The sequence below is a fragment of the Balaenoptera physalus genome (genome assembly GCF_965194825.1).
Source record: "Balaenoptera physalus genome assembly, chromosome: 5".
NCBI lineage: Eukaryota > Metazoa > Chordata > Mammalia > Artiodactyla > Balaenopteridae > Balaenoptera > Balaenoptera physalus.
In genome coordinates this window covers 124,875,703-124,903,497 of record NC_138884.1, presented here as the reverse complement: position 1 = coordinate 124,903,497, position 27,795 = coordinate 124,875,703, and the positions used below count along the sequence as shown (strand labels likewise).

The window sequence follows — 27,795 nt, the reverse complement described above, 5'->3', positions numbered from 1 at the left end:
AAACTAACAGGCATAAGGACCCATGCTATTTGACTAAGCGTACAATAGTATTCTGTACTTATACAGTTCAAGCTGCTGCAACTCAAGAAAAATGTACAGGGATGGAAGGAAAAAAAAAAGGCAATCAGAAGATTCCTTATCATTGGTTCCTTCTTCAACCTGAAGAAGGGAGATAGCATTCGACCAAAAACCCAAAGGAGCAAGCAGAAGGGCAGTACCCTGTTTGGGAAAAGATGAAGATTTGAGGGAGTACGGTTGATCTGCCTGACATTACGAATGACTCAGTTAAAGTAGAGACAGACTTGCTTCCAGGTCTCTTGGAAGCTGCTTCTGAAGTTTGATTTTAGTTACCTTTAGGAAAGGGATAATACATCACACAGTGACTCTGGCAGAGACTATCTGGGATTCAAAGTGGGCTTAAGTAAATTCACAAATGGCTGAGACATGCTGAGACTAACCCCTATCCTTCACAGCTGGTGTCAGAGAGAAGGCCTGAGCTCACTCTCACAGCGTCTACCAGCGGCATCTAGGGTTTATGGGCCAAAGATCTGGCAAGTTCTATTTCTTCATGTTACATGAACTATATCAAAGTATTATTTATTAAATATGCTTCTAATGGAGGTGTTAAAGAAGTCTACAGGCTGTATATTCCAATCACCTTATTTCCCCATGAGAAAATTCTGCCTAGTGATTGTGCTTACCTGATAACTATAGGAGAAAACTAGATTTACTCTTCATCAAGGCCCTGGCAGATTTTTTCTTAAATGTAGTGACCAGAGTTAGGGATGAACAATTTAACAGTTGTTGTGAGTGGCTACTTTAAGAATTTTAAGAGTAGAAATGGTTGCAATAGCAAAAATCATAGAACAGGCCCTACACTTCTGGTAAATGCCATTAGATGTTGAGATTAAATCCAGAGTCAACCTGAGGTTAGAAAATCCCCTACAACAACCGATACGCAATATGGCTCCTGTCAGTTTGAGATACCTCATAAAAAAACAAACTAGGATGGAGAACAGAACACAAGGGTGTGTGCTGACAGCTCAGCCAGCAAAAAGAATTCAGGTTTGACTCAGAGTAGAAGGGTTTTGTTAAAACATAATTAATTCCATCTTTGAAATGAAATCACGATGGGGCATGATTTCTTTAAACAGTTACATTTGCTTACTAACTTAAAATTAGTTAGCTTCCTAGGCTAATGGAAGTTACTACCTCATTTTCAATGCTGGACATAAACTTTCTAGTGGTCAGGACGGCTGAAAGAAGAACCACTATTCATGTCATCCTACTTATTTGAGTTCACGGGACCTAACCGAGATGCAGGCAACTGTGTCTGTGCTTTCTGGGGGAGATCAGAAGGATCTCTGTGTTTAATTAAAAGCAAAATCACTTACACTCATTAAAACGAACTATCTAACTACATTCTCTGTTATAGTACAGTTACAACTTAATCAAAACTCTACTTTCCAGTCTACTGACCATATGGCAGATTGGCCTCTCGGGATTACCGAAATGCTGTAGGAATGCGTTCCAGGGGAGTGAGGCACCCACAGATAAAGGGACCTTGGTAGGCTCTGTGTCTTAACCACTTTTTAGAATAGCATTTGTTACCCGACAATGCCCAACTCTTATCTCTTCTAAAAGTCAAAGCTGACAAATTGACACTTCTATTTAGAAAAGATTCCCAAGGAGCTCAGCAAACCTTACTTCTGGTAGTGGGCTGGCCGGTTTGGTAAGGATCCCTCCTACGTAGACAACATTAGGCAGAGTGGGTCTCGGAAACTCCAGTGCTACGTCCGTGCACAGCATCCACAGGCTGGACCCGTGGACCAAGTCATACATGGACTTCTCCGGCAGCAGGTTGTACTTCTGCATTATCCTTTCGTATTTGGGAAGAACCAGAAAGCTGACCCCTAATCTGGAAATGAGGTAAACGCCGGTGTTTTTCATCCTTTGCAGCAGGTTCATGTGGTCTGTGAGGAGTGAGTTAAACTCCGGGACGTAAGCTAATGGGGCAGGAGCACCCACTTCAGCAGGATACCAAAGGCCAGTTGAAAATACAGCATATTTAACCCCTAAAAGATGAGCTATCAGAAATCCACACATGTCATTGGGGTCCACCAGCAGCAGGTCAAACTTTTCCTTTTTTAGACCCTGAATCAGGGCACGGTTGCCAACCATCATATCACAGTTCTTGGTATAGTGATCCAGTATGTCAAACAGTTCGATTGCTGTCAATCTCCCAGAGAAAATATTCCGCATTTTGGACTGCAGGAAAGCATCCGAGGTGGTACTGTTAAAGATCCCTGGGTAGCGCTGGAGGCTGTAATGATTAGATGGCGTGATGTCTCTGCCTTCAGAGAGGAGGAACACTGTGTGGTGCCCACTCTCGTGCAAGGCAGAGGCTAGTGTCTTGAAAATGTACATATGGCTTTCGAACATAATTGGCGGCACGATGATGATTTTGGCGGCCTTCGCTATCCCAACAGCACTCCACAGGAGCATGAAATACAGAGTGTAAGACTTCATAGCTGAAATGACAACCAGAAAACTACTGAAAACAGAATGCAACCCTTACCATTCAAAACAACCATAAAGACACTTTTTCAAAGTATCTGCTGATCCAGTACTTTGCCTAAGGATCGCTTTTAAAAATTATCCCAATGTTTGTTCTAGTTGCCTCTTTATTTTTGAAAGGTATTTTTTAAAGTATAGAATTGACAGCAAAACTGGCATAAACTGAAATATATTTAAAATGTATCAGTTTTGGAACACACAATTGCATCAATAATGGAGAAATAATTTTTTTAAAATTTGAAATGAAACCTATAAGATTGAATGACAGAAGACCTCTCTTCTTTGAATAATAGCTATGAGGTATCTATGAAACATCTGTTTATCTTTTAATTGAACATCACTGTTAATCCCAGGAAGAAGAGCCAAGACTTTTTATTTCCAGGTATATCAGCATGTATGTCTCTTTTTAAATCATTTTATCACAGCAGTAACATTCCCAGTTATGACTAAAGAAAGATTATGTTTTAGAAAACAACTATTTCAAGTAGTAATTCTATAGAAAATACATTTTTCCACAGGAAAAGATGACCTTGAATGTGACTTTCTCCTTTATCTAAATACCCTTAAGTATCCTGGCAGACTCTGTTTATGTAATTTATATCAATTTGCTGATTCATTTCAGGGCATTATCTAGAAGAGAAACTTTTAATAGAAAAGTTCAAGAAATTTAACTGGATCTCACTAAATGTCTGTGAAAGAAGTGACTGATGAGTGACTATGTCCTTGACTACACTTCCTGTGTTGTACCTGTAACTCAGGTGCAAAGGGCAAGTCGGATGATGGCTGTATCCTTGATGGCTAATGCTTCTTCTATTCTTTTGTGTTAATAGAGTATATACAATAGTTAGATTCATCCTCTATCATTTTTTAGAAATAATACCTATGGGGGCCATAGAGTGTGCAAACTCCCCCTACCTATCCAAAATAAGTTTTACTTAGACTCTAAATTAGCCTCCAAATAGGGAAAGATCTGAACAATAGTTACCCAAGAGAACTGGACACTTTTACTTCAAGGAACAACTCAAAATAGATTTATATGCAGTCACCAAATCAATATCTATTTTTACTCATTATCATATATTAATCATCCTACTTGTACAAATTCCCACCACGTAAATGCAGTTTAAATAACTATACCTTCTCAACATTCAAACACTGCAAGCAACCTAAAAAAAAAAAAAAAAGAAGAAATCAATAGCAGGCAATGATAGATTCTTCCAATACCAAGATTAAACTATAAATATTTCCAGGTGCTTTTTCCCTCTCTCATTACAAGGAAAATTTCAAACCATTTCTAAATGATACTACATCATTAAGAGAAAACAGAAGTAATACGCTTTATAAACATATAAAAGTCTATGCTAAATGTTGCTTGAATTAACGTGAGGGCTTTAAAAAAATAAATTTGGAGAAAACACTGTTTACGTAGCAATAAAGTAAGTTTATTCTATAATTACAAGGTCACTGAAGGAAGAAAATTAAGTAGCCAATCTTGGAGAAAACTTTCCAGGTCTTTATCCTCCTGTGTTGTCTCTCCAATGTGTCTCCCTAGTGTAGCCTCCTTCCCATGCCAAGGAGGAAAAATTAGGAATTTTAAGTAGACATGTTATTAATTTTAGGAGTGAGATTTACGTAGAAACAGCTATTACAGCAGAACTGTCCACTGCTGTGATTAATAGTGCCTGTTACTGCATGCATGTCCAAGAAGACATGCAGGATGATGGACCAATGGTAGGCAACTGCTCTGCTGACTGTGTTTTACATTTAGCTGAGTAGACTCAGTTCCTTCAGCTGCAGTTAAAACTATTACTTTATCATAAATCACTAAGAAAGAAAACAAAAAATAATAGTAGGGAAACAAATCCTTTTACCATGTTTCTTATTTTTTTCCTTTTATTTTATTTTAGTAACTACTGCAAAGTAAAAAGAAATCGCACAAAATGACGATTTAATGCACAATTGCTTACATTCTAGAACAGCACTAATACAACGATCTGTGATGATGAAAATGTTCTATCTCCTTACTGTCCAATATGGTAGCCTCTAGGGAGCAGCTAAAATGTGATTAGTGTGACTGAGGAACTGATTTTAAATTACTACTAGTGGCTACTGTACCAAAATAAGGTTAGAAAAAGTACATAGATTCTGTACATAAAAATTCTAAAAGTAACTATTCAGAAATACCAATATTCATGTGATAAAATATCTTCTAAAAATAATGTCTACTAGGCCTGCATATGTCTTCATGAAAAAAGACTGATCACCAACAAAGAAGCATCATTTGCACAAGCGTGTTATTCGCTGTTCAAATACAAAGTTCATTATGAAGGATTACAACAGCACTTTAATCTCAGAACTATCACTTTCATGGATAACACAATGACTAACGCAACTACCAACAAACGGTGAGATTCTTGCTAGTCCAGAAGTATCAGAATGTGTCTATTGATAAGCTGGACTTCATTAATATTAAAATTTCTCCTCTGAGAAAGATAAGGTCAAGAGAATGAGAAGATAAGCAATAGACTGGGAGAAATATTTGCAAAAGACATATTTGAAAAAAGGATTGTTATCCAAGAAACGTAAGGAAGGAACTCTTAAAACTCAACAATAAGAAAACAAGCAACCTGATTTAAAAAGGGGCCAAAGGGGGCTTCCCTGGTGGCGCAGTGGTTGAGAGTCTTCCTGCCAATGCAGGGGACACGGGTTCGAGCCCTGGTCTGGGAAGATCCCACATGCCGCGGAGCAACTAGGCCCGTGAGCCACAACTACTGAGCCTGCGCGTCTGGAGCCTGTGCTCCGCAACAAGAGAGGCCGCGATAGTGAGAGGCCCACACACCATGATGAAGAGTGGCCCCCGCTTGCCGCAATTAGAGAAAGCCCTCGCACAGAAATGAAGACCCAACACAGCCATAAATAAATAAATAAATAAATAATAAATAAATAAATAAAAAGGGGCCAAAGACCTTAATAGACACCTCACCAAAGAAAATACAGATGGCAAATAAACATAAGAGATGTTCCATATCATATGTCATTAGGAAAATGCAAATTAAAACAATAATGAGAAACCACTACATATCTATTAAAATGGCCAAAATCCACTGACAACACCAAATACTGGAGAGGATGTGGAGCAACAGGAACTTTCATACATTGCTGGTGGGGATGCAAAACAGTCTTTGGAAGACAAATTGGCCGTTTCTTACAAAACTAAACATACTCTTACCATATGATCCAGCAATTGTGCTCCTTGGTATTTACACAAAGGAGATGAAAACAGATGTCTGCACAAAAACCTACACAGGAATGTTTATAACAGCTTTATTTACAATTGCCAAAACTTGGGAGTAACCAAGTACACCACCTTAGGTGAAGTGAATAAATAAACTGTGGTTCCCCTATATAATGGAATATTACTCAGCACTAAAAAAGAAATAAGCTATGAAGCCATGAAAAGGCAGGGAGGAAATTAAAATGTATATTTATTAAATGAAACAAGCCAATCTGAAAAGGCTACATACTGTATGATTCCAATTACATAACCTTCTGGCAAAGGCAAATCTCTATAGAGATTTAGGCAATCTCTAAAGAGATTGGTGGTTGCCAAGGGTTGCAAGGGAGGAAGGGATGAACATGTGAAGCACAGAGGATCTTTAGGGCAGTGAAACCATTCTGTAAGATGTGACAATGGTGTATACATGTCATTATACATTTACCCAAACCCACAGACTATACAACACCAAGAATGAACCCTGTAAAGTATGGACTTTGGGAGATAACGATGTGCCAACATTCATTGATCAAAACAAATGTACCTGTGGTGCAAGATGTTGATAGCGGAGGGAGGTGTGCATGTGCAGGGGGAGGGAGGATATGGAAACTCTATGCATTTTCTGCTCAATTTTGCTGTGAACTTAGAACTGCTCTAAAAAGTAAAGTTTACTAGTTTAAGAAAAAATTTTAAAGCAACCTAAAAAAAAAAAATGAAAAGAAAATAAACTAGATGATAAAAAAAAAGGATGTGGATGTATTAAATGCACTATAAACAAAAGTAAATGAAAAATGATATCCTAGAAAAACAGCCTGCAATATACATAATAGACATTTAACTTCTATAAGCATTTTCATGAAGCCATTATTTAGGGCAGGAGAAGACTATTATTAATTGCAAACATTTAGAGATATGTTAGATTCCCAACAATTGGAGACTGGTTAAATAAACTGTCGTTCATGCATACAATGCAGCCCCGAAACAACCCTGTAAAAGAACATTTAACGGCACGGAAAGATGTTCAAGATTAGGTTACTAAACATGCTTATAGCATGTAGCACTCTCTAAAAGATATATATGTATATATACATAGGAATGCTAAACACCAAAGGGCAGTGGTTGTTTCTGGATAGTATGAATTATAAGGGATTTTAATTTAACTTTTTCTACATTGGACACATGTTACTCTTCTCTTAATAAAAATAATGATAAGTATTTTTTAAAAATAATATGTGATGAAAAAAGATCTCATTCACAGTGACAATAAAGTACATAAAATACCTTTAAAATTAATTTAAAAGGATATATATATTTTGGCTATACTAAGTATGGCAAGCCTTTCCCTGAAGATATACATGCAAATAATACTAAGTGTATAGAAATACTATATTATTTTAATGGAATACGATATTCTAAAAAAGCCAATCCTTCCCATATTATAAATAGACTGAATAAATTCCTCTCAAAATTCCACTGGATGGCTTTGTTTTGTTTGGAATTTGACCAAACTATAGCCATGTTTCTTGGTTAGAACAGGCAAGAAGAGAATACACTTTTGAAAAAGAAACAGTAATAACTTGGGACAGAAAGGTAAATATTAAAATACATTTTGTAATTAAAACACTCTATGTATATGTGTGGTGCATATATACAATGGAATACTAGTCAGCCGTAAAAAAGAATGAAATAATGCCATTTGCAGAAACATGGATGCAACTAGAGATCATCACACTAAGTGAAGTAAATCAAAAAGAGAAAGACAAATACCATATGATATCACTTATACGTGGAATCTAAAATATGACACAAATGAACCTATTTACAAAACAGAAACAAATTCACAGACATAGAGAACAGACTTGCAGTTGCCAAGGAGGAGGGGGAGTGGGAGAGGGATGGAGTGGGAGGTTGGAGTTAACAGATGTAAGCTATTATATATGGAATGCATAAACAACAAGGTCCTACTGTATAGCGCAGAGAACTATATTCAGTATTCTGAGATAAACCATAATGGAAAAGAATATGAAAAAGGATGTGCATATATATATATAGAAAGAGAGAGAGAGAGAACTAAATCACTTTGCTGTACAGCAGAAATTAACACATTGTACATCAACTATACTTCAATAAAAAAATAAAATAAAATAAAAACACTACGGAACTAGCCCAAGAATCCTAACTCAAATCAATGGACCAGAGTAGGTAGCCTGTAAGAATTTCTTGAATATGAACATAATATGAGATGAAGGAAGTACCACAAGTAAATGAAGAAAGAACAACTCACTCAATATGAAGTGTTAAAAACTGGCTTTATATTTGCAAAACAAAATCACTAAATTTTTTACCTTAGAGTTTCCCCAAAGTAAATCAGACAGAATAACGTCAAAAAATTTTTTTCTAATAAAGCCGTTAAGAGTGTTGAGCTTTAAATGATCTCTGGAAAGAGAAAGATAATTCTGAGCATAAAGCAAAGGAAAAAAATCACTATTATTTGATTCTATTACATAATCATTAAATATTTTTAGAATGTTTAAAACATCTGGTGCAGAGGTTTCCAGTCCGAGAGGGCTGACTGAACCCAAGTGTTTCTACTCCTTTCCTCCCAAAGCTCCTTTGGAATTATAGTAAAGAATATAAAAGGGAATAAATACCTAATATCTCTGAGAATTGACATGAGGAGGTGAGGTATGGGCAAAACTACAGTCATCAGTGGAATGGAGTTGTGACACTGTTTGTGTCAAAAATTTGACAAATAGCTTATTGAGAGAAAAGAATGCAGGAAGTCATGGCCCAGGCACACAGAGGGAAAGCCTGCAGCAGGGATGAAAACTGCTTCCAGAATGGCTGAGAGCTTGAGAGGACACTGGAAGAGCAAGAAATGAAGGGGAGGCGCTCTCTAAAGCGGAACTGAACCAGTTCCCCACCCATCACATCTCCCCTTCACTCCTGCAGAGGCAAAGCAGGGGCTGCTGCATTTACCCCCAAAAGTAAAAATGAAGACCAGTTCTCTAGAAAAAGTGGATAACCTGCCTAAAGAGCAGTGAGAACTGATAACTCGGGCTAAAACCCTCCTAATGTTGGCGTATGGGAGGTGGCAGACGGCTCCTCGCCCGTGCGCCCTACAGGTGGCACTGGGCACGCCACCCCTCCACACGCAGTCTGAACTCAACCTCCCAGTTAGTCCAAGGAGCTTAAAACTTGTTGAATGATTGAACAAATGAACAAACGAGATTTTTTCTTTCATGAAATCAGCAAGGATGTCATTTTTAATGATAAGGCTCAGTCCTTGCAAAGGCATAGCACAGTCTTACGCAGTTGGTGAAAATGTAAATCGGCATGAGTGTTCTGAAAAACAACTGGCACATTATTTTACATTTATGAAACTATCCCGGATCAGAATTACCAACAAGTATGTACGAAGACATTCCCTACATTCACTTCCGACAGCAAACAGGCAGAAACTACTAAGAATCCAGCAGTAGAGGATTGATCAAAGTATGGTATATCTTACAATGGAAAACCACAGAACCATCAAAAACCATGATTTGCAAAACAGTTTTGAGAAAATGCCTATAACATAATATATATATATAACATAATAAGAAAGCAAGAAAACAAAATTTTACATGCATATACTCGATATATGCATACATAAAATGATTATAATGACAACAAAGTAAATATCAAACTGTTATCAAGAGTAAACTTGGATTGTCAGATTGAGTGATATTGTTTTATTTTCCTATTTATATGTTTCCAGATTTCTGAAGTTTTCTACCAAAAATATATAATATTGATGACACATTCCTTCAACTTACATGCCCCTTGATCATGCCTTACACTCACTCTCCCTTTGGAGTCGAGTGTCGTAAAACATCAGTCTCTGTTTGCTGGGCCCTACTTACTCTCCAGATGATTACAGCCTGCCATTGGCTGCCCCACAACTCTGCCTGCACACTCATTGCCAAGGGCACTAAATATCTCCTAACTTTCACACAAATGCCCTTTTTTTCCCGGCACTTATCTGATTGGACTTCTCTCCCACCCTAAATACTACTGATCCCCTACCTGCTCCAAATTCTCTCTTGGCTTCTGAGATACTACTGCTACTTGACGGTACCTCACTGCCAGAATACTGAAGAAAATCCACAATGCAAAGACTCTAAACAAATTTCATTTTGCACATCGGTCTGCCCTTTCTTCTTTAAATAAAAATTATTCCTAGGCCTGCATTCAAGACAAGAAACAATGCCAAGTTTAATAAGTGTGCCCACCCCTCACTATATGGAAGCCATTCAACATTTAAGAGTGAATTAACTGGGGCAAAACAACACGGATATCGGGGTGTACCTAAATGTTGCATGTGCAAAACACTCATTTGCAAAACTGATCCCTCCAAGGCCCCCCAAAATGGTTGTAAACCCTTAAGAGCACCAGAAAAAAATCAGATTAGCTATATATTGTTTCTGCTCCTAAGCAACAATGGTTCACATACGCTAACATTTAACACAGGAACACCGCAGCACACCACTGAGATTTTTAAAGATGACAAATAGACTTCATGAATCCATATTGCTCCCATTTTCACAAACACCAGAGCCTAACACCATTCTAGACCTCTGGCAACCTTACTATTTCCATCTCCTTATTTTTTTTTAAAAAGTGGGGGCATCACCTTTGGCCACCATTTGAAAGAATCATTTCTCTGGTTTTTTCTATTTGAAGTTGGATCGTTAATAACTCTGAACTGAGCACACATGAGGATGAACTGTGTAGGAAGAAAAAATGACAAGCACATAAACCAAAGGAAAGAACTTAGGTTTTGACAGCCTACCATCCCAGCAGCTCAGCGATTCACAGTCTATCACTTTAAACAAGAATTAATCAAAGTGTTTTCGCATTAAAAGAAAAACAAAACAAGAGCTAATGGGAAATTTAAGATCGTGTCTGTACGTGGTGAATTGGGCTATTTAGAAAAATGAAGTGAGTGACAGTCCTCAAAGCGGATTATGTAGTCTAGCAAGCTGAACAGCTGAATTTCTTTGTGCTTTTAAGTTTCCTTGGCATTTAGTATTATGTGGACTGCCATAAGAGAAAATATATCAGTCACAACTGCCACCACAGGTTGACCTTGGTAGTATACGAAATGTTGTTGAGTAATTTCATCTCTCTTCAAAGCACCTTCTACAAGTAAAGCCTTGGAAAAATGCCATCTAGTAAAATTAAAATAAATCCAGCAAAGTAAAAACTAATTGGGCATCATTACTAGTGCTTTTAAATAAATGTAAATTTTATTTTAAAAATCTATTTTTCTCTGGCACAATTTAAGCTCCGAAAGGGTAGAAACTATAGTAAAAGTTGACAACTGTTTTATTCCCATTGCCTGACGACATAGCGCTCAATAAAGATTTACTGAATGAACGACTGCGACTGTGATTCTGAACCAGGATATGTAGTTGGACCACAGGCACCTCCACTAATGGCCTCGTTTTTGTCCTTTAATTTTAAATGAATGAACTTATAATTATATCTATTGCCTTACTTCTGAATAAAATTCTAAATCAAAAGCTTTGGTTGGCTTGAGGCATTGGAGTTAGTGACACATCTCAATCATGGAGAAAATTTCTGGGGAAATGGATACTGCAGTTGGAGAAAGTTATCAAGTTAAAGCACAGATTCATTACAGCTTTTCCTTAAGTCTAGGGGTCTTTTTCCATCTTATTTGTTACCTTCCTACACATTCACAGCAATGTTGTGAATGGCCAAGAAAATTACCACTTATTAAATAACAATTAGAATATGAAAGGAAACTGGAATTTGTTGGATGCCATGTATGGGCATATAAGAGAGAGCTGTGGCATATATTTTCCTTCTCTTTTCGAGTAATGGAATCCTCTACTTTAGCTTGGCTCTTAGCCAAAAAGACTAACGATGACATTTCCCAACCTCTCTAGGGGTTAGTTTTAGCCACAGTGAGTAAGTTCTAGTAAATGGGCATGGGATGGAAGCATAGTGATATGTGCAATTCTAATTTATACACTTCGAGATTTCACTTTTCACCTTCCTGCTGGCTGGAATGAGGACGTGGTAATGATTAACATCCTGGACCACGGGACAGAAGTACAAACCAGGAAAGGTGTAACAACAAAGACACCTGACACTGTGGAACCAGAATATCAGCTCTGCCTGCTTCTGCCCATTGTAACCATCATCTGCGAGACAACTCAACTACTTTCTTAGAGTCATTGTTATTTTGACACTGTTTCCAGCACTAGGGTGACCAACCATCCTAGAACTGACGGCATTTCCAGGATGTAGAGTTTCAGCACTAAAACTGGGAACGTCCTGGGCAAACCAGAAGGAGCTGGTCACCCCATAGGTTGAAATCTATATCCTAACATAAAACTATCAATAAACAGCAGCCTGTAAAAAGAGCTGTATTATGTCCCTTCCCTGAATCACAGGCTTTATGAGTATTATCTCGTTTTATACTGAGATAAAGGCAAAAATAGTTGTTCCCATTTACAGATGAGGAGAATATGATTGAGAGTAAGACTGAGATAAGAAATTATCTAGTATATTGCAGAGCTTCATATCCATTTTTAATCCACTTTCATCCCACCACGCGAAGAGAGGAAGAAAACAAAGCTGAAAAAACATATTGTAACTGTGGTCAAACTGGGGGAAAACTCAGCTTTATTGCTATAGAGTTGTTAAATGGCCCAGGTTTAAACATTCATCTTTCATATGTAAACAATATCTCGTGTTCTGAAGTTAATTATGACCATCTATTTGCAATTAAACTATGAAAGCAAGGAGTCCCCTAAAATCACACTGTGAAGTGGGAACACCTTGACTTGGGGTGGGTGATGGGGAGAGATAATTCAGGAAATTAACGCCACCTGCTGTTGGTTAATGATTCCCACCGAAAAAAAAGGGGTGATCTGGCAGTAGTCTGGCATCTTTAATTAATCAAGAGGGCAATCTGGGTAAAAACCCTACATTCGGTTGGCTGTTGGCAGTTAATAAAGAGAGAACAGATTTTCAAAATCTGCCACTTTATCAAATTAATGGTTTTGATTCATTCAGAAAAATTAAAGACATTTATTTGTTTGGAAGTGCACAGCTTAACTAGAGAAATGCAAACTACTGAAGGAAATAAACCATTAGCAATACCGTTCAAAAAATTCATTTCTGCACTTGGTCCTCTGATGAGTGCCAAGGGGTACAGGAGAAGTTGTAAGGAATGTTTTTGTTGTCATTTATTGTTGCTGTTGCTGTTGTAACACTCCAGGCTAGCTGCACTTACCACTTGTCTACACTGCCAGTATTTGCAGTTACCACTTTCCAGACATCTATAGTACGGGCGGTGAAGCTGTAATGAGAAACTCGATGCTATTCACTTAACAGTGATAGCTGGCCCAGGCCCACTTGGGATCCTTCTCTGAAATCATCAGGTGGGAAGGTAAGATAAAACACAAGAAAATAAGAGAGAAAAGAAAAATAGGATCATATGGATACCAATAGACATTGCACTCAGTACCTAGTAAATTATATGTATCCAATTAATGCTCAATGATGGTGATTAAATTTAACTATACTAAGCACAAATTTAATCGCCTAATGAAACGATTCTGAAATGTTCACATCCAAAAGAAACATCCATGGTGCTAACTAAAAATGCAGATTCCAGGGTCTTTTCAACACACAGGCTATTATGAAGTCTGGGGAGAAATCCCCAAATCTGCAATTGTAAGAAGCAGCTGGAGATTTTGATGCAATTCAACCACCAGATTGAGAGACAAGGATCTCATACTTAATCCTTATGTGCAATAAGAGAAATACAAGTGATGCAGTGGACGTGTGGATCTGAAATTTAAAGACCTGATAAAGCTCAACTGTCCTGGGGATTCAGAAAATGACAATGCCCAACCACAGATCCTGAGGAACCCAGAATAAACAAATAAACACTCCCCAAATATTTTTAAATGTCCTGTGACAAAGTGCCTGCAATCTCTCAGGAGCGTGTGAATACAGTTTTAGTAATTTATAAAGACATGCGGTACCTTTCAATTTGCATTCAGTTTAATATCACATATTCTACTTTCCCATTATGACTAAATTATACAAATTATAAGATAATTTGAAATATTAGTGTATTAGTAAAGTATTAGCAATGTCCCTTTGGATAGATAATTTAAATAAATGTCAACGTGTATTTAAAATTTTGGTGTTTTGGATATGTGTCATATTTAGGTAACCTAAGATTGTCTTTTCAGGTAGCTCACATTTCAAGTTGTTTATGATAATAAAATCATTTTAAGTGACCCTATCATGAAGTCCCTATAATTAAAGGAAAAAAATAAATATATATATGGCATGCATCTATGGATGCCCAAATCCACAGCCTTTGTAATTTAGGCCAAGTTATTTAATTTCTCTGCACCTAATTTGCTTCACCTGCCAGGTGAAGATATTAAATTAGATGGTCTGGAACATCGCTTACAGTTCTAAAGCTTACTGAAAAATGGGATTAAGAATAAGTTTAATGAGACTGATATGATTTGGTTCACAAAAGTAGTTAAGACCAGATCAATGGATGCTGAGGAAAAAAATGAAGAAAAATGAAATTCACCCTGATTTTAAACTTTATGTTCTAGAGAATCTTTACTGTGAAGACAAATTTCATAGGGATACTTGTAAAATGCAATTCTGATTCAGTATGTCTGGTATGGGGCCCCAAATGATTTCTTTCTGACGAGCTCTCTGGTGACATGAGATGCTGTAGGTGTGCACACCGCACTGTGAGTAAGCAAAGATTTAGAGGCAAGTCAAGAGGCAGAACGAAGAGTAATAAAACGTGATCAATAATGAGGTCAACCAGTCAACAATACCAATAACCTACTGGAAAACAAATTATTTTTCAATCACACATAAACAAAAGACAATTTGCTTAAAATAATGAAAGGACCTAATGGACTTAATATGCAATTTTTTTAAGGAACTGATATTTGGTAGGTGAGCCAATCTTCCAACACACAGCTACACTCCAGTGGCTCTCAAGTCTGACTGCTCATTATAATCATCTGGGGAGCCCGTGAAAACTAGAGACGCCTGAAAACCTGCCGCTCCCAACCTAGATCAATTAAATCAGAATTTCTGGAGGTGAGGCCTACCTAGGTCTTAGAGTTTTTTGTTTTCTTTTTGATGCTCCCAAGGGATTATGATATTGAGAACCAGTGAGCTGCACTTTCACAAAGTCATAGCAAAATACACAAAAGTAAACTAATCCAACCCACTTTTTGTTGTTGTCTTTTAATAAATTGAGGAGCTTGTGTGTGTGTGTGTGTTGGCAAAACTAAGAATACCTGAATAACCCTAAACAACCAATTAGTAAATAAAATACAGTATCATGAATTTAGGTTATAAAAACTAACCAGGAGGGCTTCCCTGGTGGCGTGGTGGTTGGGAGTCTGCCTGCCAATGCAGGGGATATGGGTTCGGGCCCTGGTCTGGGAGGATCCCACGTGCCGCGGAGCAGCTGGCCCCGTGAGCCGCAACTACTGAGCCTGTGCGTCTGGAGCCTGTGCTCTGCAATAGGGGGGGGCCGCAATGGTGAGAGGCCCGCGCACCGCGGTGGAGGGTGGACCCCGCTTGCCGCGACTGGAGAGGGCCCTTGCATAGAGGCGAAGACCCAACACAGCCAAAAATGAATAAATAATTAATTTAAAAAAAAAAAAAAAAAAAAAAAACTAACCAGGAAAAGTGTTAACCAGGAAAACATTTTGAAATCTACACTAGATTTTTCTTTTGTCCCTAGAATGATAAGAAATTTTTTCATCACATGAGAAAATTGGAACTGATTATATTTAGTATCATAGACCAGTGGCTCTCAAACTTTAGCATGCAGCAGAATCACCTGAAGAGTTTGTTATAACAGACTTTTAGGCCTGTCCTCAGTTTCGGATTCTGTAGATCTGGGAGGGGCCCAAGGATCTGCACATCTAACAAATTCCCAGGTGATGTTGATGCTGCTGTTCCAGGGACCATTTTGAGAATCACTGATAGAGAAAAAAGTCTGCAGTTTTAAAAACCGCCATTTTATAGATATCCATATCCATATCCACAGATACAGTGTGGATTTCTTTTTCTGCACCTCCTCAAGACCAGCCTGGTACCAGTTATCTCCAGGCTTCTGCATCATGTGATCAACATTCAGCAAACAATAAGGAAATTCTTTGTTTTGATTCTGATCTCATCTTTAAACAAATGAGACAAGTTTCATAAATCGTACAACTGAGTTTGTATGAGGCTTTAGGTTCTCATAGGTATATGCTTTCTTAAAAAAACTGATGTTTGATTAATGTTTTAAAATGTTTCATTAGGACTTTTTATAACTCTTTCATTGGGATTTAATTAGCAGAATACCACAATGAACGTGGAGGAAATGCAGATCAAATTATCTTCTCCCACAGTGGGACAAAATCACCTGTGCGGGAAACAGCTTTTCAATACACCATTTCTTAGAGAATCTTCAGGCTTCAAAAATGTACTAGGATCACAAAAGATCATGGGATTGTTTCTCTTATTATTAATAATATCCTTTCTTTAATATCACTAGTTTAAGCGAATTTTTAACATTATCTACATTAACATTATAAGAGTCACAAAATAAATCCCCATGTGATATCTTAAACATGTTTTGCGACCAAAAATGTCTGGCCAAATATAACCAAAAAACAAACTTAAAATAATTCTGGATATATCCCTATTCAATTCCTTGCAAGTTCTGTAGAGTGAACAAATAGCAAACTTCCCCACTGCTGTCTCATAAAACGCTAGTCAAATCACAAAGAGAAGGTTGTTATGGCGTATTAGATAAAACAGCAACCTTACATTGTTCTCCAGAAGAGGAAGATTTTGGTAGGCAGAGAATGCATTTCTCTGATACTCCCTTACAAACAAGTAAAAATGTAGTTTTGTGGCTTCTAAGCATCTAGGATTAGACTTGATAGTCAACACAACAAAGCAAGTCTAAAGAAGTCTTTTTGTATATCATTGCCATTGTTAATAGTCTTGCAAACATAATATTAATAAGCTTAAATATTGGTACTTAATATATTTGTTATGAAATGATGCCAACTATATTTTAAAATATGTATTTTCATATTTTATGAAATAAATCAGAGTCCCAATTTAAAAACTAAAGATAACTGTGTCCAAACCCTCTCATTTGTAGAGAAAGGGACAAGGTCTCCTGCGGGTGGTTGCCAAGCATCACTCGGCTAGGTCGTAGTTACTCATTGGCAGAGTCGGAACTAGCACTCAGGTTTCCTGGGTCCTAATCCAGTGTCTCTTATCTATACCACATAAAGACTCTCCAAAGTTGCCACTGCCACATGTCAGATAACAGGCTTTTTCTTGAATTCTGGGATCCACAAAGCAAGTCAGCAGTCTTTGAAAAGCCTTACTAATGACCTTCTTACACTTTTATACATAAAAACCTTTCAATATTACACTAGATTTGAAAAATCACCGTATATTTTGGCTCTAAGGCAGAGGAGTTCTATGATATAATAGGCTGCTTGTGAACGAATGGTTGGATTAATTCTTTCACTTTTTATTTTTTTGGCTGTGTTGGGTCTTTGTTGCTGCACTCGGGCTTTCTCTAGTTGTGGTGAGCGGGGGCTACTCTTTGTTGCAGTGCGCGGGCTTCTCATTGTGGCGGCTTCTCTTGTTGCGGAGCATGTGCTCTAGGGCCCCAGGCTTCAGTAGTTGTGGCACGTGGGCTCAGTAGTTGTGGCTTGCGGGCTCTAGAGCGCAGGCTCAGTAGTTGTGGCACACGGGCTTAGTTGCTCCGCGGCATGTGGGATCTTCCCGGATCAGGGATCCAACCCGTGTCCCCTGCATTGGCAGGTGGGTTCTTAATCGCTGCACCACCAGGGAAGTCCCTGGATTAATTCTTATGTTACAGATGCTCACTAGACAAACCTCCAGGAATTCAACATGTCTGGTTCAAAGTGTCTCCCCTTCCATGCCTTGTGAGCAGAGTAGGAATAAGAGTAGGACTGCATTTATGTAGTATCAAAATGATAAGCTAAATTACTTTTACTGGTAAAAATAATGATGAGAAAGCATAAAGCAGTTGGGCTCATATAGAGGCTGGACAACTACTACACAGGCTGATTTGAATAAAATGACCAGATCCTACTCTAGTGATGGGCAGACTCTACCACCCTCCCCCAGCCCCCCAAACACACCTCTACCCACATCCTTACTGACAATTTGGAAGCCAGTCACTGGGATTTCTCTTCTGAACTCCCCACCAAAGGCAAGGACATTATCTCCAGAGAGGCAGACAAATGGAAGAGTGAGACAGCAAAAAGAGGGAGCAGGACAGCCAGAGGACCTTGTTTCTGCATATTTAGCATTGTTTAGAAATGTGAACAGAAAGTATACTCTAAAGCATATGCTGGTTAAAATAACAGTCACCTCTCAATGCTCTCAAGAATTATTTTAAACTGGCAGATAAGAGTCAGGCATCACTTCTTATTAATAATAGTCTTATCTAACCCATTAATTTCCTTTTTTTGAAGAGATTTCTTAAAATCTATTCTTATTCCTATTCCTACCCCTACTGCCCTGCCCAGAAGAGATGGAAGAGGAGACATTCTGAACCAGAGAACTTTGGTAAGAGGGAAAAGAACTTGGCCTGTGCTTTTGGTTAATCGATATAAAAGGTCTTATCTGGGGGGTGGGGGGAGAAGGGAGCATTTAAATGCTTCTGAAGTCAGAGCTTCCTAATATGTGTAATCATTCTCTTTTCCAACTACTATTCCTTGACATCAGACATATTTATATTCCAATATAAATACAAATTAAAAACTAAATAATTATCTCTGTCATTATTTCCTCTTATTAGCCTTTCCTAGAATTAGCTGTGAATATACTTCCATCTATTAGAAGCCCCAGGTAAATTTTAAAAGAAAAATCTACTAAACCATTATAAATTTTATAATGAAGAGTTCAAAGAGCTATATATAACCTTTCTACAGACCAACTGTTTTCTTCTGTTGTAACTAAATGATACAGCAGTCTATACAGAACATTTCATTTAAAAACAAAGGAAGGAAACATTTCAAGTTTGAATATGTGGTTTTGAAAAAAAACAAAAGGAAAAAAGCATCAATATACATACAGCATTTTAGAGAATTTACCTCCTTGCCTGCTTTATGAGTCACTGAAGGTATCATTCAATTACATTTAAATATCTTACCTCTGATTAATATGTTTGTCCAAGGCCTTATAGGGAAACTAAGAGTGAAAGTCCACACTCTAACTGCGCATACTCTTCTTAGAGGGAGAATTAACGTAACTAAGTGTTCAAATATCATGGACAAATGTAGACATGAAAGTCAAGGAAAAGCAAAAGAAACTGGGAAGCAACAGTCTGAGGTGGGACCGAGTATAGAGACCATGAAGGATGAGAATTTGAAAGCACAGACGAAAAAAAAGTAGAACAGTTCAGGTGTGGGGTATCCTAAAGCAAATGCCTAAAGAGAGAAATGAACCCAATAAATGGAACCGTGCTGGGCATAGGAGGAAGTAAACAAGGGTGATCAAAACGCAGCCAGACGATAGACAGTCCTGAAAGCCAGGATTCCCATGGGAAAATGAATAGCCAGGAGCCTGGGTTCGAACATCAAATCCCCTGCTGACTGTCCTGGTGATTTCAGAGCTCTGCACCCCCAGGTCATGGTTTGTAAGATGTGACTACCTACCGGACAACGCTCAGGGGCAGAATGAGGATAAAGTGACAGAATGTATGAGTCAGCAATTTGCAAAGTGCAAAAAAGCTGTATGAATGTAACATTTTACTGTTGTTCAAAGGAACTGAGAATTTCCCACATAAAGGTAGTGTCTGAGATGGTAACTACATCTTCCCACCAACATTCCTAGTAAACCTCAGCCCTGAGCCAGTAGACTGTTCCTTCTTTGGGATATTGAGGATCACAGCTATTGGTTTTAATTAAATTCATGCTCAGATCAATACTGTGGTTTCCTGCTATGATGCTCCAGGTTCACACAAAGCCCACATACGCCACTGAGACACCTGTCCTCTTCCTCTTGTTTTTTTCTTCCCCTCCACTACTGTCTTTCCTTGCCCACTCTCCATCTTGCTCTAATTCCCTGTTTCTTATTTATTTCTCCTTCCAGTTTCCCTTACTCTCACTTTAGCTCCATTAAGATATATCCTCACAAATGTCCCCGAAGTATTTTCAAAACCAGGAAAAAATAGAGTCAGTGATCAGCATTAATATTCCTTAAAATAGTTTCACCCTTGACCTTATCCACAAATTTCACTGCCCCCCTGCCCTCCCCCCACTCCCCCCGCCCTTCTAAGTAGACAGACAAACCTGTTTGACTAGTTTTCCTCTAAGCCCCACTCTCCTGATTGGCTGACGAGTACATGTGAACCACAGGTACAGCAGCACACATGCAAAGGCTATGTAAAGCACATGGCCTTCCTCAGAAGGAGAAGCCACAGCCAAGGGGCTGCAGGGCCTGTGTCATCTGCCCAGTCTCAGGGCAGCTCTCAAAGCAGGAAGGCAACACCGCTGGATGGCTTATTCCATTGCTAGTTAAAAAAAAAAAAAAAAAAATTCTTCCTGTCAATGCCTTCTCTTCTGAATAAGGGATGGTAAGGTGGGGATGAGGTCTAGAATCAGATTAAGCCTGTATGTTACACACTTAAGATGGTGGATGTGACTATATTTACAATGTGGTACAGAGGTGTCCCCAAGTTTTGTTGTTGTTGTTGCTGTGTGTGTTTGCTTAAGTCCATTAGGAAAGTCTGAATTTGCAAAACAGATTAACCAAAATGGGATTCCTTTTATAGAGAGGTGGACTTTGAGATTGCTTTAAATAAGCAAAGTCTCTGGGTACCTTTAAAATAGGATATGCTTTGAAATCATTGCCCATATATTTTGGACTGTCGACTATTTCAAACCTATGGAAAAGTATAAAGATTAATATAGAAAACATCTGTATACCCGTCACCTGTATTTTAAGAGCTAAAATTTTGCCTAACTTTCAAGTGCTTTGAAAATTTTAAATTCTATAAATATGATTCAATTTATAAAAACTGAATTTTATACTACTCTTCAGGAACATATTATAAAAAACTACAGCATATTCGTACACTTGATTCTACTTTTTAAAAAGTTTTTAAATCCATGGGAACATTTTGTTTACACTAAAATATACCACTTGAAGGAAAATCAGCCCCATGGTTATTATTAAAGCAAGTTATAGCCAGTGTAATAGCTAAAAAAGTATAACTCTTGAAAATGTGTCAAGTATTAAATTTCTTTGAAATAGAATTGAAAAGTGCAAAATAATTTTACACATATGTTTGTATTCATAATATTCCCAAATCAAGCAAATATTTACCAAATCAGTTACAATGTAAATTTATTTAGTGGATTGGAATCCCTAAAGGTTCATTTCTGTTCTCTAAATCAAGTCAAGGGAAATTACACCTCCAATATAGTGACTGTTTCCATTATTAATAATTCAGACAAATAGCACAAAGCTATTAGCAAAATACACAGTATCTCTGAAATGTTCCTAACTACACACTCTTTCTATCTAATCCAAATGTTTTAATACTTACATAAATTTCCAACCAGAGTAGGAACTGACCTAGGCTGTCCTACATACCCTGCCATTCACAAATCCAAAGGTTCTGTTTTTGTGTGGGCTCTGCACTCCTAAATGCTGACCTCACGTCTAAGTTAATTTCAATGTGGCACTTGTCATCTCTGTAAGGGAGTCCTGAGCAGGACAGTATAGAGTCCAGAACTGAGTTGGTGAATATGTAACATGGAACTGTCAGAAGTCCTAAACTGAAAATCACCCGTACAGACCACTATGTTTTGCAAGAGTGGGACCATACACTGTGAGGGAATTAGCATAACAGACTGAAACTCAACTCCAAAATAGAGAGGTCCTGATAACAAAAAATGTAGCTAGAGAATTTCAGGGAAAGAACGTCATCAAAGATTAAAAACCACATACATAATGGACTTCAGTTCACCTTAAAAATACTGAACATCTAATTTCATTTTACTCAGAAAACATTTATTGGGTGTCCTAAAAACTACGTACTATGCTACATGTTATATAAACAAATGAGGGACTTCCCTGGCGGTCCAGTGGTTAAGACTCCACACTTCCACTGCAGGGGGCATGGGTTTGGTCCCTGGTCAGGGAACTAAGATCCTGCATGCTGCACTGTGCAGCCAAAAAAAAAAAAAAAATATATATATATATATATAAACAAATGGTAAGTAGTGAATATTGATAAGCATGTATTGAAACAGACTTACTAATTTGAACTAAAAAGGAATAGATATTTATAACCAATTAATCACCAATATGCCTAAAAACCAACTAGTAAACATTATCCACCATGTTCAATTGTTGATTGGTTCCCAAACCAATTCACATATATAAGTTATTTTTCAAAATACCCATTAATTACAGGGTAAAAAAATATATACATATTAAAATAGAAATCTAATTTTAGATGTTTATCTCTAATATAAAGCATTACTTCATCCAACTAGAGAAAATCCTAAGGAAAAAAGTAGATTTTATTTTATTTTATTTTACTTTTTTATTTTTGTGTGCGTTGGGTCTTCGTGCTGCGCGTGGGCTTTTCTCTAGTTGCAGGGGGCTACTCTTCATTGTGGTGCGCGGGCTTCTCATTGCAGTGGCTTCTCTCGTTGCGGAGCACAGGCCCTAGGCGCATGGGCTTCAGTAGTTGCAGCACGTGGGCTCAGTAGTTGTGGCTCGCGGGCTCTAGAGTGCAGGCTCAGCAGTTGTGGTGCACGGGCTTAGTTGCTCCGTGGCATGTGGGATCTTCCTGGACCAGGGCTCGAACCCGTGTCCCCTGCATTGGCAGGTGGATTCTCAACCACTGCGCCACCAGGGAAGCCCCAAAAGTAGATATTTTAAAATATTACTATGGTCAGCTCAATTTTTTAAGAAATCTACAAATCAGTCCTTCCCCTATTACACAGATTAATACCTGATTTCCATGGTGTTGACTTTTAAGACCCCATGGAAATGCCTTCCATGCCTTAGACATGGAAATGCCTTCTGAATTAAACATTAAATTACACTGTGTTCAGTTTTAATATCACCTATCTTGTTTTTGTTTTCAGAGTCTTTTAAAATGAATAATCTTTGTCCCTATTAGATTATCTAAGAAACTAGCACTCACTTAAACTCACTTAAATACCAAGAAACCTTGAATAAGACGTTAAAAATGTCTATGATTTGATTACCAGACGCTTTAAAAAAGCAACAAAGATGCTGTGGCCCCTCCAGGCTGGCGGAAGCATGGCTTGTCCTGAGGAAGCTAACATCTCCCCAGAGCTCTTGAGCCAACCCCGCCCCCTAGCCAAGGATCATGTGCCAATGGCTCTCTCTTTTCCCTTTAAAATTTTCAAGTGCCCCTATTGTATTGGCTTCCTCCTCAAAGGCTATAAATATGATCAAGTTTCCATCTGAAACATATCTTTTAATCACCCTCCCTAAACCCTGAGAGCGAGTACTGCTGAAAGCAGTAGTCTCTACAGACCTATCACCAAATCCAAGTTCTGTTTTCCATAAACACTGCTAGCACTTATTGAACACAAACCAGATAACTTCCAGTCACTGAGCTTGATAGACTTTATCTCATTTGATCCTCACAGTGGCCCTGGGAGGTCACACTTTGATCTTCATTATGTAAATGAGGAAAGGGAACTAAATTCTGAGTTCAAGGTCACATACTAGTCAGGTGCAGAACCAGGACTGCCTGATACCCCTCACTTTAGTACTTAGCCCCTCATTTCTTGAAATTCTTTCCTCCTTCAGCTACTAAAAGTTACTCTCCCCTAATTTTCCTCCCGACTTTCACTCTGTACCTTTTCCTTCTTTACTGCTCCCTACATCTCTAGCCAACAATTTGATTTTAGAATCTCCCCAGGCCTCTTTTTTCATCTTACTCTCTGAACCTGCTCTAGAAGATCTACTGACTTCCTTTTTTTTTTGCAACCACCTATATGTTGAAAATGGCTAAAGCAGTCAGTCTATCCACCCATCCGTTAATCTATCCATTTATCTACCTACCTATCTAGCCCAGACCTCTCTGCTCAGAAGTTCTGTGCAATGATCCATCGGACACTCATGTCCAGCTGGATTTTCTATAAGCACTTCATATTCTACATGTCCAAAGCTGAACTCTATCATCCTTGGTCCTCAAATCGGCTTCTCCTTTAAAGTCCCTATCTCATCCTCCCATACCACCCACCATCTAACCGGTCACCTAATCTGAGAGATTCTACCACCTTAACATCTGTGTGACCAAAGTCTTCTTCATCTCACTGCTACCACTTTGATGTAAGTTCCTCAACTTCTCTTAGCAAGATCACCCCAATACCTTCTAACCTGTTATTCCTGTCTGACACCTCAGATCCATCCTTCTAGACTGCTGGGAGAGCTCCTTTGTTTAAACCAACCTTGAAGAGAAAATGGTCCACACGCCGTAGGATGGCAAACAGTCCTCCATGATCCTCCATGATCTTGCCCTTGTCTACAGTGACTCCTCTGTTGTCACCTTCTCTATGAAGCCTCTTTAGTCTCTGTCCCCATGTAGAACTGGCCACTTCCAAATGCCTGTTCAGGGCATTCTGCATTTCTCTATCAAAGCACTCAAGAACATATAGCACTGGGCTTCCCTGGTGGCACAGTGGTTGAGAATCTGCCTGCCAATGCAGGGGACACGAGTTCGAGCCCTGGTCTGGGAAGATCCCACATGCCGCGGAGCAACTAGGCCCGTGAGCCACAATTACTGAGCCTGCGCGTCTGGAGCCTGTGCTCCGCAACAAGAGAGGCCACGATAATGACAGGCCTGCGCACCGCGATGAAGAGTGGTCCCCACTTGTCGCAACTAGAGAAAGCCCTCGCACAGAAACGAAGACCCAACACAGCCATAAATAAATAAATAAATAAATAAAAATTTAAAAAAAAATTAAAAAAAAAAAGAACATATAGCACTATTTTGTACTTATTGAAACCAACTTGTTTTCTATCTATCTAATCCTCTTAAACCCAGAGTCGTCCCATGGTCTTATGTGTCTGCATATCCCCGGTGTACAGGACCATAGTGCCCAATGCATAGTATGTTTTTAATAAGTATTTGTTGAAAAAAAGAAGGATGTTTGTGAAATGCTTTAGATTAGGAAGATATGATTATCACCGTTTTCAACACTAAATTAAACAACTTTATTCAAACTCATTTGATTATGCAACCCCATATGTGGGTATGCAAAGTAATACTGAAATGATTCACCTAGCTTCAAGTATGGGCACCAGGCTTATCAAATCACACTTCTTATTCCTAGCTTCCAGAGTAGAGAAATAGTGCCAATATTACATACAGCTAGTCAATTTCAACGGCAGAAAGCAGGATGTAAAATATCATCGTACACGTATTCCTAAACAAAGACAATCTGGGCCTACCATAAGAAAAGTAAACTTTTTTTAAAGCCTGCTTCAATTTCTCGGAAAAGCAAAGATCTTCCAGAAGACTGAATGTCTGAAATCAAGACACCCTTCTAAAGATCTCATATACAAAATTTTCTATTAAAAAAACACATTAAAACCATTAATATAGAAGTTACCCTTCTAGGAACCTCAGCCATTGAGCTCACTATCTAGCCCAGAAACAAAGGATGAGAACAGCAAGTACCTGTCACAAATTACACAGGCTTTATACTCGAGCAATAGCCCACATCATTTCAGAAAAAAAAAAAAGAAAAGAAAAAGACAACACATAATAGAGCAGCAGGGCCCGCTCACAGCCTGACAGCAGCAGAAAGTGATAGCTGATAACAGAAAGAGGACCCAGAAAAACCATAAAAAAAAAAGAATAGTACTTCTGTCCCCAATCTAGTATTTCAACCAGGCAGGCTGAGGCCATTTACTATAAACAAAAACAGCTCTATACACCTCAAGGAATAGCACTATTCAATTCTTTATGAATTCATGTTCATAAAGACAGTCCAACAAATAAATTAACTTACATCCTAGGTAGCAAGTAAGAGTGTAATATTTAGAAATTACTTGTTTTAATAGCTAACTTTTTAAAGTGTCAGTAATTAATGGTGTGAGGGGTCAGCTATTTTGAAAATGTGCTTGTGTAAATAAGTAATAACCCAGATAGTGTCAAATAAATGAGATATTATGACATATTGCTAAAACAATCAAAAGTTCTTACTCTCCTGGTGTACTTTGGAAATCTAATGTGAATTAAACAGCATCAAGTCAATACTATCTTATAAATAAGCACATAAATAACTTTGAAAAGGAGTCTGACAATTGAGAGTGTGGTTATTTTCTTCCTTTGCCATCAATATTTACATGGTAATTAAGCTGATAGCTATTCATAAGGTACCATGAAATGTTTTAAGTAATTTAAATCAAATGTGAACTGTCAAACTCTTTACCCACAAAAAAGATTTTACAAAAAATAAATTTTTTTACAAATATTTTTTACTCCATTGGTTTACTTATTCTAATATGCGCACCAGGCATTAGTACAACAAGCATAAAGCTCTGGAAATTTTAGACTTAAAAAGAGTTTGAATCTCTACAATAGTATTATCAAGAGAAAGTCACAAGTACAGTTTTTACTCAGTTATGCCCGAGCTACTAATATACTATCAAGCTATTACTAAATGTCACAGAAGTGTGCTTCATTGTAGTTTTTAAACACTGCTATAGCACTAAATCACACAACACAAGATGTCAACCTTACCTTGTGGGTGACAGGCAAATCAAATAGCACTTGAGTGTTTCCCTCTAGAATTATCTAGAATAGTTGCCCAACAGAAACAGTCCAAAAGCAATTATCTCAAACTGCCTGGAGATAGTTTCCATAAGAGAAAACTAGTCCACTGTTTCTCTCTGAGACAGAAAAAATAGTCTGGTTTATGATCTAATTCAATTAACGCAAAGTTCAGATTCCCTCACTATACAATATTGATGTGCATGACTCTTCCATTAATTTAAAACTCTCCAGGGAATAAAATGTGATTACTCCTAACACTATTAACATACCAATTAAAAAGCACTTCCTAGCCTTCCTTCAAGTGGCATTTTTTTCTGGGAGTAAGTGGAAATAAAGCACACCAATTACACCAATTCCGAGCGGAGACTTTTTTTTTTCTTTAAACATGAAATTATCATAAATAGAAACAACAGCACACTTGACATCTAGCCAAACTACCACACCTTCATTAATCTTAAAAAGACTCATTGTACGAGATGACAGCCCAAGGGAAACCGAAGGTTTTTAGAGTAGTGTTTTTCCTATCGTTTCTGGGTGGAACCCACTTGAAATAAAAGGCTGCCTCTACTGCTAAAACTGGTTCATAATGCAGGTGACTCGAAGGCTACCCACTCCTCCCCCTTGTGATACGCCCTCTCCCCCGTGAGAATGACTAGTTAACACAATCTAGCCTTCCGAGTTAGAGTACTTTCAGAAGTTCTCTCACTTTCTCTCCTCCTCACCGCCCCCCCCCCCCCACTCCTTGGGGTTGCTTTTCGGCGATGGGAACCAGAGGTAGAGGTACAGAGGTGGTACATTCCCTAAGGAAGTGCTGCAGAGTGGCACGTTCCCCGTACTCAACTTCATAAACCCTCCATTAAACCAGCGAATTTACACATACAGATTGAGTAACCCCCTCGCCACGCATGACTGTCCTTTCGCCCTGTCGCACTCCGATGCAGTTTGCCTCGTACAACTCCAAACCACGCATCCCAGGCCCCTCGACGCTCCTCCGGCCCGTGGAAGGCGCCCTACTTCCTGCAGCGCGTCCTTCTCTCGC

At 38.3% G+C, this 27,795-nt stretch overlaps 1 protein-coding gene across 1 annotated transcript in view; it reads right to left on the bottom strand.

The window, feature by feature from the left end:
- Positions 1–27,795, bottom strand: part of UGT8 (UDP glycosyltransferase 8) — a 90,880-nt gene that overhangs the window by 62,171 nt on the left and 914 nt on the right. Inside the window, exons 2-3 of the mRNA XM_082462868.1 lie at positions 3,715–3,743; positions 1,708–2,531 (exon numbers count right to left, since the gene is read on the bottom strand). Of these exons, the coding sequence (XP_082318994.1) occupies positions 1,708–2,529 (822 nt within the window). The 5' untranslated portion in view covers positions 2,530–2,531; positions 3,715–3,743. The remainder of the gene's footprint in view (positions 1–1,707; positions 2,532–3,714; positions 3,744–27,795) is intronic.